Below are 20,774 nucleotides of genomic sequence, written 5' to 3'. Positions count from 1 at the left end.
TTTTCTCTCTACATAGTGATATAGACCTTTGTGTGTGTAGTAATTTGTTTATGTTTGAATTAATATTCTTTTTTAAGCGTGGCAACTCAGTGAAATGGGTGCCAGGTAAATGTAAGTATAGGCATACATTTCTTTGCAACTTTCTGGCTCAGATTTATGTCACAGTTAGGTGCAGACGTCCGTACCTGCCTGGTAACAAACTTTGTAAGTAGAAGTGTTTTATAGCTTGATGGCTATACCTGAGCGTTTGTAAAATAAAAAAAGTTGTATGATGAAATGCGCAAATAGAAAATAGGCTATTCGAAGAAATTGTGTTATACAGCCTATTTCAAGTTGCGGTAAGAAATAGAAATTTTAAGTCGATATGCTCAGATCTGGTCTTAGGAAACATGTTTTTGTTCATAGTAACGTGCGTTAACATGCTTGTCAGTAGAATAAATTGCTTCTAATTTTTTAGTCGGTGCGTTATCAATTTCAAGTGACAGCACGCTTTATTTTGTCGGTGAAAAGGATTATTATTCTTACATTGCAACCGTGTTATCAGAGATATTAACATATAAATGATTCACTTATCTTGTGGTAATAGGTTGGTAACTTCAAGAAAACATACTAAATCTAACATAATCAGTAACATACTAGTATCCTAATGGGGATGGCGACATGGACGGGGGGAGGGTATGCGGGCGTGACGTCACTGGCGAAGCCGTCCTATGAATGCGACGGACATTTTGTGATTCTATCTTGAGACCTGAAGAAAGCACGGCGGTGGAAGGACTGCCAGATATCTTCTATAAAATATAAAATCTGTTTATAACAGATAATTTCGGTAAGAATATGCAAAGCACAGGAACTTACTGAAGGGGAATTACATTGTGTCTAATTTTGAACACGCCACCGTTTTGCAACAAGGAAGAAATTGCCTCGTTAGCATCAGTATTGCCGAATTAGATGGCAAGGTCCATCAGCTAGCTGATCTAGCTGGCTACTTAACCAGCTAGTTAGCTACCTCAGGCCTTGTGTTAGAATAGCTGGCTAGCTAAGCAATCTGACGTTCGTTCGATGGTTCGACTTCCAAATTATTTTGTTGGGAGGCTGTGTACACGTTGAATATTAACGTGTGTTTAGAAGCTTGGCTGCAATTCTGTATTGGTTACTGATTTGTGTGCCGATGGCTATTGTAGCGAATCATCGTTGTGTCTCCATACAAACACCATTAGCTAGGTATGCAAAGAAATTCTTAAGCACCATGGTTCCAGTTTGTCTGTCCAATCTAAATTGGTCCTGTGATTGCAATAACCAGTCGTACACATATGCAAGTAACGTTTGCTGCAGGATCCGAAAGGAAGATAGTTGGCTAGCAGAGATCCACCCTATGTCTGTACCGAGCTAACAGCTTGCTAGCTTGTGCATTGCGTTTGTAGCAGGATCCGGCTAGATTGCGAGCATTGTGCTTGAGCTCATGCACTGGCTTTCCTTAAACAATGTATTTCAACTAAAACGATCAATTTATGCTGCGAGCTTGGTTTCTTTTTGTCTGTGTCAAAATACTACAGCCTATGTGGTCATCATCCTGCTATGAGTTGTGAAACAGGATGTTTTGGTTTGTGATGTTCCAAACAATGGCGGTCCATTCAATGCAATGCATCAGCGCACTCTGGCCTGTTTGTCCTCACTTATTGAGTTGCTTCTTCTTTCAGATGGCATGACTAGTAAACTTTGCCGTGTTGTTGCAAACCAGAAATTACACCGCTGTTTCTTATTGTTGGTCATCGGCTGTGTTTCTAAAGGCATAACAATGAGGTTTTGAATGGAATGGAGGGCAAGAGCGTAGAGTGCATTTGATTTCGTGCTGAATGTGCTGGTCTTAGTTTAGAAATTGAAGGTACGTCGTTTGAAATATGGCTGTAAGGACACAATGTTTGTGTCGTATAACTTGAAATTGGGCATGTGGCACAATTCAACTGGAATTCATTCTGGTGACTGCGCAGTTTGGCTGAAGAATCAGCACTGGGAAGATGAGCTCATTGTTGAATGCTTTTGGCAGGTGTCAGTCTGTTCAACACAATTAATCGCTTCATGTATGGTTCTTGAGGACATCACTGGGTTAGTGTCAATCGGAATGTGACGTTAGTGGCTGTCTATAAAGAAATGTGAAAAGTCTGAGTTTACCATGGAAATTCTCAGACTTCCTTCCATGTTTTGTGTTTGTTGTTGATGGCTAAAGCTTCCTGATGGATGGATTGTGATGCAGCATTGTTCAACAAACCAATTGCCTCAGGTTGTGGAGAAGTCTAGCTTGCAACAGTTGTAACTATTATATTGTATATAGGCCTATAGTCTGGAGTCAAGGTTGTCATAATGTAGTGGCAATGCAGGCTTCTTTGCTCTTTTGTTGCACCACTTGTTGTTTGCTAATGTGATAAAGTATTCCCTGATGCTCATGTTGATGTAGTAATTCTCTGATGTTTTGATGGAAAAAACCTGCAGGGATGGCCAGCGTCATGAGCCCCCATATTAGTGAGTTTAGCTTTGTAGAGGGTTACATCTGTCAGGTGAAATATATGAACACTGACTGTTGGCTGACTCGGTGATGTTTTCAAAACAAATGGTGGTATTTTATTTTGATTGACGCTGCCAAAACCGGTACAGTAACCGATATGCAATTAGTATATTAGACCCGAGTGTTGTGAGGATCAATACCATTCAGCACACACTTAGGATTTCTCAAAAATAACACCTCCTTGACTGAGTTCTTAAGGATGTGTAACTAAGAGATGTAGGCGCATAAGTATGATTTGCGTTAATAGCGGTTTTTAATTGAGTATATTTCTGATGAGAAATGTAAATGAAACTTTTAGGTCTTTCATCAGTTTCTTGTCAGTTAGACATGCTCAGTTCTGCATGATAACCTGGCCTTTGGTTCTAACCCTTGTGAAAATAATTTTATATATATATATATATTTTATACTCTCATTTTGTTACGGGTATTATAACAGCTGTCGAGGCTTACTTTCTTGGAAAAAAAAAGACAGATTTTGGGTTATGTTGGCGTTGTTGTATTGATTTGTTCATGAAATTGTTTATGTTGAGATTTACCCACAATATGCTTTCAAATACTTGAATTGGTTTCACATTCAAAGTTGGTTTATTTTCCTCTAATGCATTTCTGTGAGCCACACGGGTTAACTTTATGTGTATTTTGTGTACTAAATTCAACTGCTTTTTTGGCTACTGGCAAAGCTGCCACCTGAAGATTTGCTGGGTCACACAACTGAAATATGCTTATGATATCTTTGCTGCAAACAGAAGCTGGTATAAGCTGTTGCTGGTGTTGACTGTGTCTGTATGTGTGTTTGTGTGTCTGGAGGTGAACGTGGACGACTCCTCTCATTGTCTGCTGTTTGAATTCATATATTTGCTTCATTTTATTCTTTTGTTACAGTCTAGAGTTGATTTTAAATGCTTGACGTCAGGATTGGCTTGGGTATCCTGTAACACCCAATAAAGAAGCGCTTCTTTTAGCAAAAGGTAAGCATGGTAATCGAAAGTAGTCCATCCTCTTTTTAAATGAAGTACAATTCACCTATTCAGAGTGGTTTTGGCCAGATCTGTGCAACTTGTAGGCTGCTTGAAGAAGTCCGGTATTCCTCAAGTTTGAATGCTCTATGAAATGAGCTTTAAACTTAAACCAAGCTTCAGTGAAGTGCATGTTGTCGTATTTGCATCGCTTTGTGAAGAGGCTGCACCATCTGGGCTTAGTAACAGCTGACCATGAAGTTTGATTTGCTTCTTCTGTGTAATTAGCTTTGTCCATGCCTGTCTGATCACACTTGGCCAATACTGCTCTGAACAAGGCATGTGCCTCCTCTAGAATTTTGGCTTAAATTAAAGCACGTTGTTCATTTGTTTATAATGTGTCATGATCAATTATCAGGGTCTCTAGCTAGATTCAAAATTGAAAATATAAGATGGATTTTGGTTTAAATATAATTGAGTCCAGAACATTTAGTTTAAGAGCTTCCACTGCGTATTAAACACTAGGCTAGAGATTAAAGTAAAAACTGTGGGGTATATTATGGGCTGTATTGAGATAAAAGCCTACTACCTTCTGAGGCTTATTGATCTTTCTCACTAATACGCTATATGATAACTTTTACCAATGTTGAGCTTGCATTAATGTAACACGAAGAGGGTATGTTAATGCAAAGTTTTGTAGTGGTTATAGACTATAGTAACCGACTACTTGGCCAAGCTATCAATTGGCACACTGCTTCTTTAAGCGTGGAGGCATTTTCAAGAATTCAGAGGGAAAAGCATGTGAAATATTAAATGATGTCTCTTGATTTGCTGTTAATCATTGTTCAATACTTTGTAATGAGAGCGAGCCTAAATTGCAGATATTTCAGCAAAGTATTTAAACGTTATTTGGTTCCTTGGGACCTAACCATGCGTCTTTGCTGGATTTGTTGATGGTTTGTTGATTGCATTGTGTGTGTCTGTGCCCACGTGTGTGTGTGGTGTTTTCACTCTCCTTTTATCCTAGCCTGACAGCCGATGCCTTCTTTCACCTGCAGGTGTGTGTTGTAACGCCTCAGCATGGCTGTGGTCATCCGCTTGCAGGGTCTCCCCATTGTGGCAGGGACCATGGACATTCGCCATTTCTTCTCTGGATTGACCATCCCGGATGGTGGGGTGCATATTGTAGGGGGTGAACATGGCGAAGCATTTATTGTTTTCGCCACAGACGAAGATGCCAGGCTTGGTATGATGCGAACAGGGGGGTCCATCAAAGGTTCTAAGGTATCATTGTTGCTGAGCAGCAAGACGGAAATGCAGAACATGATTGAGCTTAGCCGCAGGCGGTTTGAAGCTGGCAGTGTAGAGGGAGCTGCAGGAAACGGTAACAGACCAGGCCCTCCTGCCACCTCTGGTGGAAGTGGGAGAGGTAGCATGCCCACTTCTGGTCAAGGTTTCAGTAATACATCAACTTCTGCCACTACAGCTGTTTCTGCACACGAGCCAGTTAGCATCAAAAATGTGTCTACCTTTGCCCCCACTAGCATGGGCAACATGCCCAGTTTCAACAATAACTTCAGTAGCCCCAGCATCACGACGATGGGTTCCACCATGACAACTGCCATGTCCTCCCTAAACTCTGTACCACCACCCATACCACCCTTACCCTCCATGCAATCTTTACCACCCATGCCTTCAATGCCACCCTTGCCAGGTCCCCCACCTGTATCATCCCATCCCTCAGTGCAAACAGTTTCCCCTTTGTCTGCGGTGCCACCTGTCCCTCCGATGTCTCATATGCCCCACCTGTCTGCAATGCCTCCTTTTAATCCGGGTGTCCCTCCCCCAGGTGGACCTGGTCTGGCTACATCTGGACCGCCTATGTCCCTGGGAAGCCCCAACCACATGTTCCTTAACCCCATGAACCTTAACCCCCTTAATCTCCAGGCTCACTTGAAGCCATCAATTACCAACCCTGATGAGTATTTCGTTCACCTGCAAGGCCTGCCCTTTACTGCAAACGAGTTAGAAGTAAGAGAATTCTTTCATGGATTGGGTGTTGAAAATGTTCGTGTCCTTAGAGATAACATGGGCAGGAGCAGCGGTCGAGCATTAGTTAAATTCTTTGCGCCCCAGGATGCTTATGAGGCAATAAAAAGAAACTCGGCAATGCTAGGGCAAAGGTATGTGGAGATATCCCCAGCAACAGAGAGGCAGTGGCGAGAGTGTGGCGGTGGATTTCTTGGCCAAAACCAGTCCAAACCTGGTCATAACGCAGACCAGGACCGCCATCGCCGTGGAAGTTCAAGTTCTGCGTCTCCTTCAGGACGTGAACGTGCAAGGTCCAGGTCTCCACATAGGCAAGAGTTTTGTGTCTATCTGAAAGGGCTTCCATATGAAGCTGAAAACAAACAGATATTTGAATTTTTCAAAAACCTGGACATTGTTGAAGACAGCATTTACATTGCTTATGGACCTAACGGTAGAGCAACAGGGGAAGGTTTTGTAGAGTTCAGAAATGAGATGGACTACAAAGCTGCCCTTGGCTGCCATATGCAGTACATGGGTAGTCGATTCATACAGGTCCACCCCATCACTAAGAAGGCGATGTTTGAAAAGATCGATTCCATTCGCAAAAGGATGCAGGGTACCCAAGGTGATCAGAAAAGTAGTTCCACAGAGGGAGGAAAAAACCCAAGGAATTGTGCCCACGTTTCAAATATCCCATACAATGTGTCCAAGAAAGATGTACGTCTCTTCTTGAATGGAATTCAGTTATTTGAGGATACCTTAAAAGTTCTAGCTGACACTAATGGCAATGGCCTTGGCCAAGCAGTAGTGCAATTTAAATCTGAAGAAGAAGCACTTAAAGCAGAAAGGTTGCATAGACAAAAGCTTAATGGCAGAGATGCCTTTGTTCATTTGGTCACATTTGACCAGATGAAAGAAATAGAAAGAAACCCACCACCTCAGTCCAGGAGGGGTCAGAAATCTCAAGGTAATGTCCATTCACACGCACAAGGGCAGGGCCAGGTTCAAGCGCAGGCCCATGTGCACGCTTATCCTGCCATGAGTGGGGAGGAGTTCAACTTCCTCAGAAACAGTGTAGGAAACCTAAACAACGGCCCTCCTTTTGTTGCTCAGTTCAGTGCCCCAGGCAATGGCCTTGCTGGCCCCCCTCCCTTGCCACCTCTTGGTTCCACGCTGGGAGACGTCACACTTGGTGTGCCACCACCATTGGTCGGTGCTCACTTGCCCGGACAAGTTCTTGAGCCGCCAGGGTTCCGCCCAGGACCAGGTAGCAATGGACCTCCTGGTTTTGTGGGTGGCCCAGAGAGTCTGAGAGGTATCCCACCTTTCGATAATGGGTCTAGGAAAGGGGGCAACCACAACAGAGGAGGGCAACAAGGCCCCACTGGGGGCCCTCAACCTTCCTTTGGGTCCGCCTCTGACAATCTGAGAGGGCCATCTGGGGGTGGTGGCCCCAGTAACCCTCGGCCCACCATTGTCAAGATTCAGAATATGCCCTTTACAGTTACAGTAGATGAGATACTTGATTTTTTCTATGGCTATCAAGTGCTGCCTGGTTCTGTATGCCTTCAGTTCAGTGAAAAAGGGCTGCCAACTGGCGAGGCGATGGTTGCATTTGAGTCCCACGATGAGGCTATGTCTGCAGTCATGGATTTGAATGAAAGACCCATTGGAGCAAGGAAAGTGAAGTTAACTTTGGGATAGACTATAAGTGGTCTTTTGGGAGTTTGGCATCTTTCAATTAATCTGACATCTCTTTTTCTTCACTGCACTGGGAGTGAAGTTTTCTTTTTTTCTTTCTTTTTACCGCCCTCCTCCCATTTTCCATGTAACGATGAACAAGATTATAGTTCCTTACTAAATGGAAACAAATGAAATATCCTCCATTTTAGCAGGATGAACTGACACATTGCGACATGAACGTTTTTATGATGGCAAATAGCGTAAGGCGATTATTGTTCAATCATGTGAAGTGCAGATGTTCTGCATCCAGAACTTTGATGGGGTGAGGCTGATATTTTTTGCAAGTGTAAATGCTGTGCTGTGTTTTTATTGGCAATTATGCTATATCACTTTTCTGATGTCTTCACTGTTGTATTGTTGTGATTGGTTTATTGCAAAAGTGGTGTACATCAAATGCTGCCATGATTTGCGTGTGCACAGAGCTCACATTGGGTTTACGCATTGCTCTATTTGGTTCATATTTCTCTACAATCAATTAACGCAAGTGTGTGCTGCAATGTTTGTTGCTTTTGTGGGATTGCGTGCTAATGTCTGAGGACTCAAAAGAAATGCTGTCTCCATGAATGCACCAACCTTCCTTTCCTGTCCCTGCAAGAGTTCTGATATGGCAATGTGATGCGTTGTGTATATGATGGCTTTTTCCTTACGGCGATATGTTTTCTTTCAAGTCAGCTGTTTTCTGCTAAGATGTAGACTAGTTGGAATGTCAGTTTTGTAGTGCTCTCTCGAACCAAGTTTAATTCCTTTTTTTTTATTTTTTACTTTTAAGTTCCAGCTTTGTGTTGCAGTTGTGTACATACTGTTAAGTCTACTTATTTTGTCAATAAAATGACATTCCTGAAATGATGCATCTAAAGGTATTGTATGCCTCTCCTTTGCTGTGTTTTATTGCTCTCTGTGGTTTCCAAAAGATACAAATAATAAAGTGCTGCCATGCATTTCCATCCTTTCATTCACCCAACAAGGTATGAAGCCGAAACTTTGTGGCCTAACTTGACAAGTTGTTACCTACAATTTAGAGCTCTTCTTACAATGTTGGTATATTGCGGTGAGTACAAGCACAAGTGCCTGTTGAATGAATGAACAAAATAAAAGTTTGTTCGGAGATGTGTAATAAAGCACATGAAGAATGCTCAAATAATGTCAATGTATAGATAGAGCTCAGACGATGACTTGGCTTAGACCTATATTAAGGTGCATCAGTTGTACAGATCTAGGGTATGATACATCAGAAAACTTGAACATTATCATTTTAGTGCCCTTTCTCAAGTTGAATTATAACTAATTTAAATTGTACAGCTTCTTCTTTACCATTTGTAGTCATTCTATTGATTTGAGGCTGTGCAAAAATGTAGTTCCTCAGTGGGCTGCCTTGCAAAGTAATTAAAAGGAATGATTGCAGCATGGGCCTTGATCATGTATTAGTGTGTCATTGTCAACAGGGTGCAGTGGTAAAGTAAACTCAGCACCAAGTCCAGTTTGGAAATGGATAATATTTTGCATGCTGTGCAGTCTTATGTTTGAAGATGCAAGTTTTCTGCAGAGGTTATGGGATGCAATGACAGACAGGAAGATTGGTGGATGTTTTTGCTAAAAGTGGTTGGTATGATGAAACCCGTGTTCGAACACACCAAATGCATCACCCTACCATGAGCACAATGGCTTGGGATAAGCAGGGTAAAAACCGTAGCGTGGCAGCTTGAGCCCACTACTACATCTTTATTTTGTCTGATTATCAGTTGATGGAAACTGACACCAGGAACATGTCAAGTATCCCAAACTGACAGATTGTCTTGAGGACACTGGATAAGATATGCCAGAAAATTGGCTCAGAAGGCGCAACACACAAACGTATCAAAATTATTGACTGAATATGGTTGTGGTTGTTTCTGCAAATGGAGTAATGGCTTGTCTGGCTTGAGAGGTGGCAAGCATGGCGATGGTGGGCCCTGGTTTTTAGTGTGTGGCATGTAAGAAAAGAGGATACTTGAACATGCTTCTGCTGCTTTGGTTTCGATGAAAAATATTGTGCTGCTTGTGGTCACTGAAATTGATGGATTTAAATAGCTGGAATGATGGGGGGGGGAGAGAAACATCCCACCCCCCAGAGATTTGTTGAAACATCTGAAAATCGCAATTCTGGTTCGTACTAAAGGTAAGTATTGAGCTCTGATCATTTTGCAGAGATTGTTATACCCTTCTGCGTTATTCTTGGTCACAGTTTGTTTTCCAAATGTGCCTTGGAAGATTTTGGGGAAGACCTGTGAGTGACAGTTTTGCGAGCTGTTTGTGAGCTATCTAAGCTATTTGCTTTTCTGTAGGCCCCACATGGGGAGAAATCTCATTCCCTCTTTCTTCTCAAATTTTTGTTTCCTTGTGATGAGTTGAAAGGATTCCTTCTTCCAAGAGAACTGATTCAGATAATAATTCTATTGTGTATCAGCCACAAACTTTATGGTGCCATTTTCAACAGGAAAAGTCACTAGGAGATGTAATAAGCCCTTAAGTGATGCTATTAAAGCACCATTTATATCCTGGCGTGTTCATTTTTCCAATAGGACTAAAACCCTGTTTAATACCTCACTTAGGACATATTTTCATTTTTAATATACCAAACACACCCACCTGTGGAATGTAACAATGTAAAGTTAAAAAAAAAGAAAATAAATAAAGTCTTTCAGGAATTGGTTATATTTGAACAAGCATGGGTGCGCCACTGAATGCTGACATCAGCTGTATATATGTTGGTCAAAATATGAATGACAGGCTTGTTGATTTACAGACATACGAATGGCGCATCAGTCTGGTGGTGATGATTGCGGTTGACATAACATGTTGGAGAAGCAACTATTATGGAGGAAATCATCATGATTGTGATGCAACTCTGATTTGCGTGGTTTTGCTTTATTTTGGATGCTTTTCACTTTATTCAGTACTACTTACATTTTTTTTTATTTGCAGGTGCAGCCTTGCACTGTGTGAAGTGGTAGCCTATTCTCCCGGCATACAAAAATTGTAAAATCAACCGGGTTTGGATTTGAAACTAGTGACGTTGTGCATTAATTGACCATGACTGTAGTGCTCAGTTTAACACTTAATGCCATTTTGCTGTCTCTTGTGTTTGTTTTGAATGGCACAACATTTGGCTAGCAACACAGTTTCAATGCATCAGTTGAATCTTATGACTGGGTGTTGGATTTGGCACACAGTCAAGCTAGAGTGTCTCTGCTTGGATATGAAAATCTTTGCTGGTGAAATGGGTGACGGTTTAAAGGGTGTTAAATCGGGCTCTTCTAAAGGCACGGGTAGGGACGAGTGGATGTTTCTCATGATAGTTTCGGTTCCACACACAAGTTACTACAAATATTACACATTTTTAAAGCTAAAACTTTTGGTGAGCTAACCTTCTGGGTGGAAGACGAACACTTGGAGTTTCCGGAGTTTATAAAGGCGAGTTGGTTTCTATTCTCATTACAGTCAGGGTAGGGTCTGTGAAACGTTGACTGACTCACACTTGAGCCACAGAGCTTGCATTTGAGGTTTGGATAACTACTTCCTGCGCCGTAAGAGCCGTCTGCTGATTGGCATATACTCTTGTCCAATGAAAATGCGCTCATTCTGGGTGTTGAGCCAATCGTGACGCATCAACTTCTCACGGGGCAGCCTGCCACACCCTCTGCTTAAAATATTTACGTGGATATAAGCACAGTTTCTGTTTTCGTTGATGTTGACGGTGTCAAGAATATTTTATTATCACTCTTGAACTGAAAGGTACTGTACCATTCCCGCTAATGCATACACTGTTGGGTATCTACCGTTAGGTACATTTGAAAACGGAAGTGTTCGACATGTTTCAGAATGAGTAGTACTTCTCTACACCCGTAATTAGCTATTCTATAACCATTAAGTACCCCGCTTGTTCTAAATACAGTTTGCATCTTCTGTCACACGGCAACCGTCGTCGAAGACCGTTTCATTTTTAATCGCTTTAATCGATTAACGTGACCTGCTTAGGGTTAATTAGCTGTTTTAGCTAGACGAAGGCACCACACTTACATAGGTGTCTTGCAGGCCATAAGGGCAGATGGAATGTCTGTCCACTTTATATTCCGAGTGTATTCCCCCTCCGCAAGTTATTATAACAACCTTATTGTGTATTATCATTTCTAATTGAATACATGTGTAGGTTGTTGAAAACCAAACTATTGGACAGAATCTCTCTCGTGTTTTCATGTATTCTATGCTTGCATAGCGTAATACGTTGCATATGTTTTTGATTTCGAATATAGCCTATAAGTATGGCGTGTCAGCTTGCATAGTTTGCCTTGTGTGTAAGACATGTACATCCGGTATCGACCTACCAAGCAGCCTTGCGCGAAGTTTTCTTGTTCCTCTACCGTAACTTACCTACATATATATTTTTTTGTGACCCCCCCCCCCCCCCCCCCCCTTTGTATTGTTTAGATGGCGACCCAGTGTGTATCAAAAGTCGAGCTCTCCATATCGTGCAATAATCTTATTGACAAAGATGTAGGATCGAAATCCGACCCGCTTTGCGTGCTATTGCAAAGTGTTGGAGATGACAAATGGACAGAGGTAGGACTTTTTATAAGAGTCTCTTAATGACATCGTTGAGCAATATTTGACACGTATTTTCTTAATTTAGAGTTTTGGCATTGCTTTAATGTATCAAACTAAGTCTGATTTACGTATTGATTGGTTACTGCTGTCAAGTGTTTAATAAAATATATGTGGTTGGTCATTGGAATTTCATCATGGTGCCCCTGCAGGTGGACCGCACAGAACAGGTGAAGAATTGTCAGGATCCTGAGTTCTCCAAGAAACTGCGGCTTGACTACCACTTTGAGAAGGTTCAGAAGCTGAAGTTTGGCGTTTATGACATAGACAATAAATCCGTGGACCTCACAGATGATGACTACTTGGGAGGGTTTGAGTGCACGTTGGGTCAGGTGAGTTCTTTTACTGAATTTGACCCTTCACTCTGACAGATTGGGATGATCACTTGTAATGTCGGCATATCCACATCGTCAGGGGTTAATAAACCATCTAGTGTAGTTACTTGAATAGTAACCTGAATTAAACCTTGCAACATTTGTAAGCATCATCAGCATACTTTACTTAACTCAAGCCTCCAGCATGCAGGGGTCCTGCTTGAGAAGACAGGAGTTTTTTTTTTTAATAATGACTTGATGGCTGATGGATAGACCGATCCGAGGAATTGCTCCTTTCAGCAGGAAGTGTTTAAACTGTAGTTTTAGCATTTCCTTTGATTGATCAGGTATTTATAGCTGGGAAATGTTATTTTCTTTTACAGATTGTGTCCAGTAGGAAGATCACCAGACCCCTGGAGCTGAAGAAAGGGAAGCCAGCAGGAAAAGGCACCATCACTGTTAGTATTCAAATATTCTTGGCTTTTTTTTAGAAGCGAAGACTAAGGTGTCTTTCTAGGCATATTTCTGTAGGTGACTGACAGTCCTATGGCTCTGCTTTCTGACCGTTGAGATAAGCTGTGATAAAACGCTAGAAGCATATCCGTTAGGCAAATTAAATGGCACACTTATGAAATAGTGACTCATGTGGTGAAACGAGTCAGCACTTGAAAGTAGGTCATTCGACACGGGCAAAATAATGGGTTAGATCCCAGGAGATCACATTTGGCTGTGAAATGCAGGCTGCCATTGTTCTCCATTAGCCACCTGGATTAATACATATTATATTTAAATGTATAAATAGGTTTGGTTAATATTAGGGCATAGCACAGAACGATGCTTCGCGGTGAGAAGGATAGTTTACTCATCTGCCACATATCTTCATATTTCTTTTTGTTTTTCAGATTACTGCTGAGGAGATCAAAGACAACAGGGCCATTGTGCTAGAGATGGAAGCCAAAGGCTTGGACAAGAAGGTAGGACTGTGAACCATGTTGGGACAGGGTTACTAACCTTCAGGGCTGCCTTGAACCATGTTGGGACAGGGTTACTAACTTTCAGGGCTGCCTTGGTGTGAGATGGACATGTTGGGACAGGGTTACTAACTTTCAGGGCTGCCCTGGTGTGAGATGGAGCTTCCAGTTCGAAGTTTTAGTTTGACATGCAATGGCAAAGGTTGACATTGTTAGAGTCTGAAGTTGTTTTGTGAAAGTGCTGCGTTTCACGTCAAATTGTGAGAACTGGCAACCCTGCTTTGGCATTGGGGCCATTTGTGTGTGTGCATAGACTGTGAAGTGACTGCTTTAAGGACAAAATAGTTAATGAACAGGTTGAGTGTCCTGCTTCTAGCAGTGATTTAAATTTTTTTGAATTTTTGCGCAATCCTTGTCTGCAGGACCTGTTTGGGAAATCCGACCCGTTTTTAGAGTTTTTCAAGAAAGGGGACGATGGCAAGTGGCAGCTGGTCCACCGAACAGAAGTAAGTGTGTCCACATCACACATGCAGCACCTTGCCATTTAATTTCTATACTTTCTATTAGGAACTAGCTATCTGTCTTCTACTGCACTGTCATAGAATATTATTTTGTGTACATGCTGTTGACTTTTTCCATGACTAAATATTATTTGGCATCTTTTTTTAAGGTGGTCAAAAACAATTTGAATCCCTCCTGGAAGAAATTCCAGGTCTCTCTCCATACATTCTGCAATGGTGACTTAAGCAAGCCCATCAAGGTACAAGTCTGAAAAGAATATCAGCCTGTTCACATTTCAACACACACAGTCAGCTGCTCAGTGGTAAGGTTGCTGTTGTTAAATGTGCTTAGTCACGTGCATGCAGTCCAAATATTGTAGATTTATGTCACAGCCACCTGGACAGTTACAAGTAGAGGCTACTATGCATACCTGTCCATGTTCCATACATTCAGTTGTCATATCTGTTGTAGTTTAGTGACATTTTGAGTACTAAATATTGATCTGCATTAAGTAAATATTGTTTTTGATGTGGTGTGGAAGTGAAGAAGAATACGGCTTTGTATGTTTTTGTATGGATGGCAGAATGAGAGAGGGAAATATCCTCTGTTTGAGCTGTAGGAATGACCAGTGTGTTTGTGTGGCTGGCAGGTGACTTGTTATGATAAGGATGAAGACACCAGTTCAGATATAATAGGGGAGTTTACCTGCACCACCGCACAGCTCATGGAGGTCAAAGACCACGCGGTGAGCAGGATCAGCCTCTGCATTCCTCTTTTCACCAACAACTTCTTTCCCTTCTTTTCCTCTTTCCTTTCTTCCCCCTTTCCACCAGGTCCATTGCTCTGACTATGATAGCGATGGCTCACATGACCTTATTGGCATTTTTGAAACTAATGTAACAGATCTTCTGAAAGCAGACCATGGCTCACCGGTGAGACCGGAAATCCTTGTTGTTTGTTTTTTTTAAAATCTTTTTTTAAATCTTTTTTTTAAATCTTTCCATTGTTCTATTAGACTCTTATCTATAGTCTGTTAGTAGTTCCTTTTGACCAAAAACACCTGCAGTTTGACTTTTTAAATTCTATGTTGCCCAATAATCCAATGTATTTTACATATCTTGTGTTTTTTGTTTTTTTTTTACTAAAAAAAGGACTTCATGCTGCTCCTTTCCAGTTTTGGCTAGTATGATCTTCATCTGGTGACCTTGTATCCCCTCCTTAGGTCGAGTTTGACTGCATTAACCCAGAAAAGCAAAAGAAGAAAAAGAGCTACAAGAATTCGGGTGTGGTGTGTGTCAAATCCTGTAAGGTATGTATACAAACACACACACATATGTATATGTACACACACATACCCTCAGTATACAGCAGTCTTTTTTAAAGATGGCAATCAGATATTTCCTATAATGCCAGTGTTCAGTGTCCTTTCATTTCTGTTTAACATTCAGCTACAGATGGATTATTCATTCCTGGATTACGTCATGGGTGGATGCCAGATCAATTTCACGGTAAGGGTTCAGTGGCATTGCTGCCGTCTTCCTTGATCCATGTAATCGACGCTCTTGTCATCATTTTGTTTTAATTAGCCTTACACTTGCAGCAACAGGCCCTTGGCTTTGATTGCCTGGGATTGTATGAGGGCAGTTTTGTTGAACTGCTGCTCACTCTTGTAATCTTTCCAGCCTAAACGGCACAATCGTGATGAGGACAGTGATGATGGTGATTGTTGTGGAGTCTGTGCTGACGGTGGTGACTGTAGTAATGATTGTCAGTGTTCCTCAGGTGGGCATTGACTTCACTGGCTCTAATGGTGACCCGCGTTCTCCAGACTCGCTGCACTACATGAGTCCAGACGGGCTCAATCAGTACCTGTCAGCCATCTGGTCTGTGGGTCTCGTGGTGCAGGACTATGACACGTAAGCTCCCTCTCTCCCTCTGCGTCATGGCATTACCATGGGAAATTGTTCATCTTATTCAGCAGTTTTATAGTCGGTGTCAGGAATACATAGCTAATGAGCTAAAATACTTTTTTCAAAACCAAATTCCATTTTATTCAAAGTGAGTTACTGGTCTTTTTTTTATACTTCTAGTGATAAACTTTTCCCAGCCTTTGGATTTGGTGCACAAGTTCCTCCTGATTTCAAGGTATATATTTTTTTTTTTGTTGACCACAAACTGGAAGTTCGTTGTGTGAACCGTTTGCACATTCAGAATGTAATTAATTGAATTTACTGCAGGTCTCCCATGAGTTTGCGCTGAACTTCAATCCCAGCAGTCCCTATTGCCAAGGTATGTCAGCCATGAACAGTAAATAAAGGCATAGAACTTGTTCAGCCATCCTGCCTTCTGTTGATGTCTACCATAGGGTACTGTGGCCAGCACTGATATGTATGTATGTATGTATGTTTGTTTGTTTGTTTGTTTGTTTGTTTGTGTGTGTGTGTGTCTGCCCTTCGGCATGGTGACTTTGCAGGAGTTCAGGGCATTGTGGAGGCATATCGTGCGGCGCTGCCGCAGGTTCGACTCTATGGCCCCACCAACTTCTCCCCCATCATCAACCACGTCGCCGGCATCGCCGCCTCAGCTGCACAGGAGCCAAACGCATCGGTTAGTCCCAGCCAATCACATCTCAGTTTCACAACATCAGTGATGTTGCCATGTAGGCCTGCCCTCTGACATACCTCTTACTGCCACACTGCCATGTTCATCACATGACCTCTGATGTCTCTCACTTTAACACAAAGGAACTGTGTTATAAAATGAATCAGGACACCAGTGTCATTTGATGTACACTACCCCATATACACATGGTATGCTGTACTTTGATGGATACAGTGCAATAACTAAGTGACCACAAGAGGGCACTGGTGAGAAGCCTCACAAACAGAGGCCATCATTGCCTAAACGGGGAGTGTCCCTGTCATCTCGGCCCATCCTGTTCTCCTGTGACTCAGTGGGCAGGGCTGTAGATGCAGAGGAGTGACTGTTGCAGAGGTCTGATACACAGCAGCTTCCCGTGCATGGCGCTGTGATGAGCCATCAGCTCTCCCTTTCACATCAGCAGTTCCATTTCACTGGCCAAAAAGGGGATTCTGGATGGTTCATCCCCAATAGATTAGATGCTGGCAATAGGCAGATTAGATGCTGGCAAGTAATGAATGAGGACTGACTTGGTATTGTGGTGGATGAAAGTTTTAGTCACAGAGGATTTCCCAAAAGCGGAAAATAAAACACAAATCTCTCTCTGTGTTTCCTTCCCTTTCTCTTGCCCCTCATTCAGCAATACTTTGTGCTGCTGATCATCACGGACGGGGAGATCACTGACCTGGACCAGACCCGCCAGGCCATCGTGAACTGCTCCAAGCTGCCCATGTCCATCATCATCGTCGGAGTGGGCGAGGCCGACTTCAAAGCCATGGAGTTCCTGGACGGCGACGGCGGCGTCCTCAAGTCCCTGACGGGGGAGCCTGTGGCTCGAGACATCGTGCAGTTTGTGCCCTTAAGAGAGTTCAGCAGTGTATGAGTTTTACCCCTTAATCTCAAGTGATCTCTAATGCAGAGTTTTTATAATGGGACTGCGTATATCATATTTACATTGTGTACTGACACATTGCAATCACGAGATCAAGTTTGGGCGGAGGCTGTATTAATGAAAGGTTCCTGTGATCTTCTCAGTCACTCTTATTGTAATTATGCTGACCATCTAACCATCTTCTGACTGAGTTTGGAAAGACATGTCTTTATTCATCACCATATCAGACACTCGTACGTTCATGTACCCAGGAAGTTCCGTTCCAGAGCGGTCCTGTCCTGTAACTGTACTAATATCCCTGCCTGTGTGTTTCTCCTCCTCCAGGCTCCTAAGGAGGCCCTGGCCCAGACTGTCCTGGCCGAGGTTCCCACTCAGCTCGTGTCTTATTTCAAGATGAGGAAGCTCTCTCCAGTCAACCCTCCCGCTGCTACCAAGTAGAGCTGGATCCTGAAAACGCTGGAGAGAGGCGTGGCCATAACAGGGCACAAGTGCCTCTCACTGCAAAGCAGGGATGAAGACCACAGCGTTGTTTTTCTCAACAAGCTCTGAGCCTCTTTCAGACGTATGCCACTTAGGAAATCAATGCATAATCATTATTCTTTATTTACAGTATCTTCATTTTTGTCCTTGATCATAGTTGATGTATACTTATTGCATATTCTTGCAGATGTTCAGATGCTTTCATTAGCTTTAGTCACTGGCCACTCCCTCTTCAGAGAGGGCAGTATCTCCACATATTTAGAGCATTCTTGTATTTTGGTTTTTGGAACCAAATGCCATGGTATCATTCCTCTCTCTCAGAATATTCACAGAGGAGAAATCTAGAGAGCGTCTCAGGTGCATCTCTCTATGCCAAGTGCCACAGATGCGCACACACATCGCCTTATCTTCGCTTTAGCTATGCAATAGCTAAGACACTGCAATATGCATAGCCTTGCACATCTATTAAATGCTGTTTTGTGCCAATTGGTTATTTAGTGCCAACAATATAATAGTGAATGCCTTATATATGGTGCAACTGAATGTTGCTGTTTGTATTATTGTTCTGTATTTTGTTTCTTTACCAGTATCATGGTATGCCTTAGCAATAGCCAAAAATATGCCTAAATGTAAGGTTGAACTTGTGAGGTTGAATGATATTGACTCCATAGTTGTCCTGTATAGCTTTCTGTTGGTTTAGGGACCCATGCTGTTTTTCTTTTATGACTGAACTACAGTCTTTTATGGATGTATATTTTCAACATCTAGTTGATTGAATCCGTTTTTGAATTATTTTTCTTAGTGTACATTCATAGCCATTGTATACTAATCTAAAATATTAGTTTAAAAAAAAAGAATTAACAGAACATAACCAGCATATGATGTTGGTCCACTTTAATCCTATACAGTACTTTCCACCAGTTAATTTTTGGTCATAAGGAACACTGTGATGTGCCTGAAGTAATTAACAGCAGTATCCTCTGATACAGTTCGTAATACTGAACAGCACTTTCCCCTTGCTGGCCATAAAATGCTATCTGACAATATCTATGTTGTGCCAATTAAAGGGTTCATGGGGCCATATTCTCTGTGACTGAATGTGGTCTTGGACCAATTTTATTTTAAGTACAAAAGGGAGTGAAATGCTATGCTGGAATAATTAATCATTGAAAGCTTACGTGAATGGCTTAAAACACTTCAACAAAGATATATACCACAATATACTCCTACCTAAATATAGGTTTTATGGAGTGGCAGAGAAGGTGCATTAGGTGGAGAAAGCTCTGGATCCATACTGTATACAATCACTGAATCTGTCAACCAGCATGCAGAATATGACAAGATTTTGTATTTTTTATACAAACAGTACAAATAAATGCAATGAAAATCTATTGTTTTTATGTCTGTCTTTGTCACGATGTGATCAATTACTATTATATTTAGCTTTGTTCTTTTATATATCGCTTTCACTACTGTTTTAGTTAGTACTGCTAGGTGTTGGCTTTATAACAAGTTCACAAAACTGATGTTACAGATGTAACATACGAAGTGCCTACTTTGCCATAAACAGCAGGGAATATTTAACTACTGAGGAGCTGATGAAACTAGATAACGGGAAGTACGTAAAATAAATCCAGTCCATCTCCGACACCAGTTGAGGAAGAATTGTGTTTTGTTTTTCTTTCTCTTAAAGCTAATTTTCCTTAGTCTTAGCAGTAGCCCTCGCTGTATGTTTCAGCTAAAGCACACTGGCGGCACCTGATCTGGAAGAGATTGCTGTTATTTAAAAAATGATTTTAGGAGTTATCTAGATAGTGTACACAATGACCAGTCTTTCTTTTTCTGTCTTCGTCGTTCTCTCTCGCTCAAAGTTGCCCATTACCTGTGTGGGCTGAGTAGGCCTACAGTGTAGAGGCCACTGTGGTATGTGCACAGTATTATGGAGTGGTCTGTAAATTACTTTGGAGACCCATATTATGAACGAGTGGCAAACCTGATCTGATCAGACCAGACCAACAAAGGGTCTAACACAGCTGCTGCATAAGTAGCAGATCCAAAACTCTAGCCTTACTTCAGAATGAGCAACGACCTCTTCAAACCACCTGCAGACGGGTCCAGAGGCTTGTAGTAGTACTGTGGATTGGCCACTAGATAGCGCCTATGTCTTTTGCTCCCCTTTGGAAGCACACGGAACAAGCTTTCTTCTTCAGTCACCTACACAAAGATAACGTATCATGTCCTCTCAACTCTAGATGAATCTGAAGGTATGTGGAGTGCTTTTAAAGATTGTGTAGTATGTGTGGATTTGCACATCAGATGATGCAAAATGCGAAATACTATTCAGAAATGTTCAAGTGACAAGTAAGGAGGTCATGAAGACCCAACTCTTCAGAGTGCACCTCCTTTCCTAACTTGCACTTCCTCTCCCTTCCTCTTCCTTTCTCTACCTCTCCTTATCCTTCCTCTAATGCGGTCTCCTTTAACTAGAACTTAACTCGCACTTACAGTAGTTACATTCCTGCACTTTTTTATTTCTTATGTAAAGTAGTATTTATTGTTACACTAGGTCTCTATTGCTCGTAGCTTGATTGTTCTCTCCTTTGTACGTCGCTTTGGATAAAAGCGTCTGCTAAATGACTGATAACATTGGGTTCATAGCTTAGGCCTCCCTATACTATGATTACAATGATCCTCAGCATCTGTTGCTCATTTCCCACACACATATGTATGTGTGTGTGTGTGTATGTGTGTGTCTATATATACGTATATATTTGTAATAATATTTTTTTTGCCTGTTATACCTGTTATTTTATATTTCTAATATCTTATGTCTGTGAACATAACTCATGTCAGGTTAGATATTGAATGACATCAGCAAACCACACAAGTGTGTCTGACTGCAATGGGCACAGTCTCCCTTTCCAACCTCTCAGCTCTGGGTTTCAGGGGGTGAGTACCTTGGGTAAAACGGGTCTGTGTTTGCTCTTCAGTTGCAGCCTGCACTTCCTCTTGCCGAGAGTAAACGTCTCTGTTGTTCCTCAAGGTGGA

General features: G+C 41.9%; 1 protein-coding gene across 5 annotated transcripts; it reads left to right on the top strand.

Annotated features, from left to right (window-relative positions):
• Positions 1-109: 109 nt before the first annotated feature.
• On the top strand, positions 110-19,115 carry cpne1 (copine I). 5 transcript variants are annotated; one of them, XM_031567416.2, is made up of 17 exons: positions 723-826; positions 3,443-3,528; positions 11,755-11,886; positions 12,081-12,260; positions 12,626-12,700; positions 13,145-13,216; positions 13,636-13,719; positions 13,884-13,973; positions 14,548-14,646; positions 14,937-15,023; positions 15,163-15,222; positions 15,497-15,630; positions 15,805-15,859; positions 15,952-16,003; positions 16,188-16,321; positions 16,995-17,231; positions 17,571-19,115. In XM_031567416.2, the coding sequence occupies exons 3-17, from the start codon at positions 11,755-11,757 to the stop codon at positions 17,682-17,684; spliced, it is 1,605 nt and encodes a 534-aa protein (XP_031423276.1). In that variant the 5' UTR covers positions 723-826; positions 3,443-3,528; the 3' UTR covers positions 17,685-19,115. The 5 variants fall into 5 exon arrangements, with proteins under 5 accessions (XP_012696616.1, XP_012696618.1, XP_012696621.1 ...); XM_012841164.3 differs by lacking the exon at positions 3,443-3,528 and having other exon boundaries at positions 687-826; XM_012841167.3 differs by lacking the exons at positions 3,443-3,528; positions 14,548-14,646 and adding an exon at positions 14,364-14,459 and having other exon boundaries at positions 687-826.
• Positions 19,116-20,774: the final 1,659 nt, after the last annotated feature.

Source organism: Clupea harengus, chromosome 5, assembly GCF_900700415.2.
Source record: "Clupea harengus chromosome 5, Ch_v2.0.2, whole genome shotgun sequence".
Classification (NCBI taxonomy): Eukaryota; Metazoa; Chordata; class Actinopteri; order Clupeiformes; family Clupeidae; genus Clupea; species Clupea harengus.
Note: the sequence above shows the minus strand (reverse complement) of the source record. Positions and strands in the feature narration are given on the sequence as shown.

What these genes read in the sequence shown, in the direction of transcription:
- cpne1 (XM_012841162.3), top strand. Translation starts at nt 4,597, where the DNA reads ATGGCTGTGGTCATCCGCTTGCAGGGTCTCCCCATTGTGGCAGGGACC.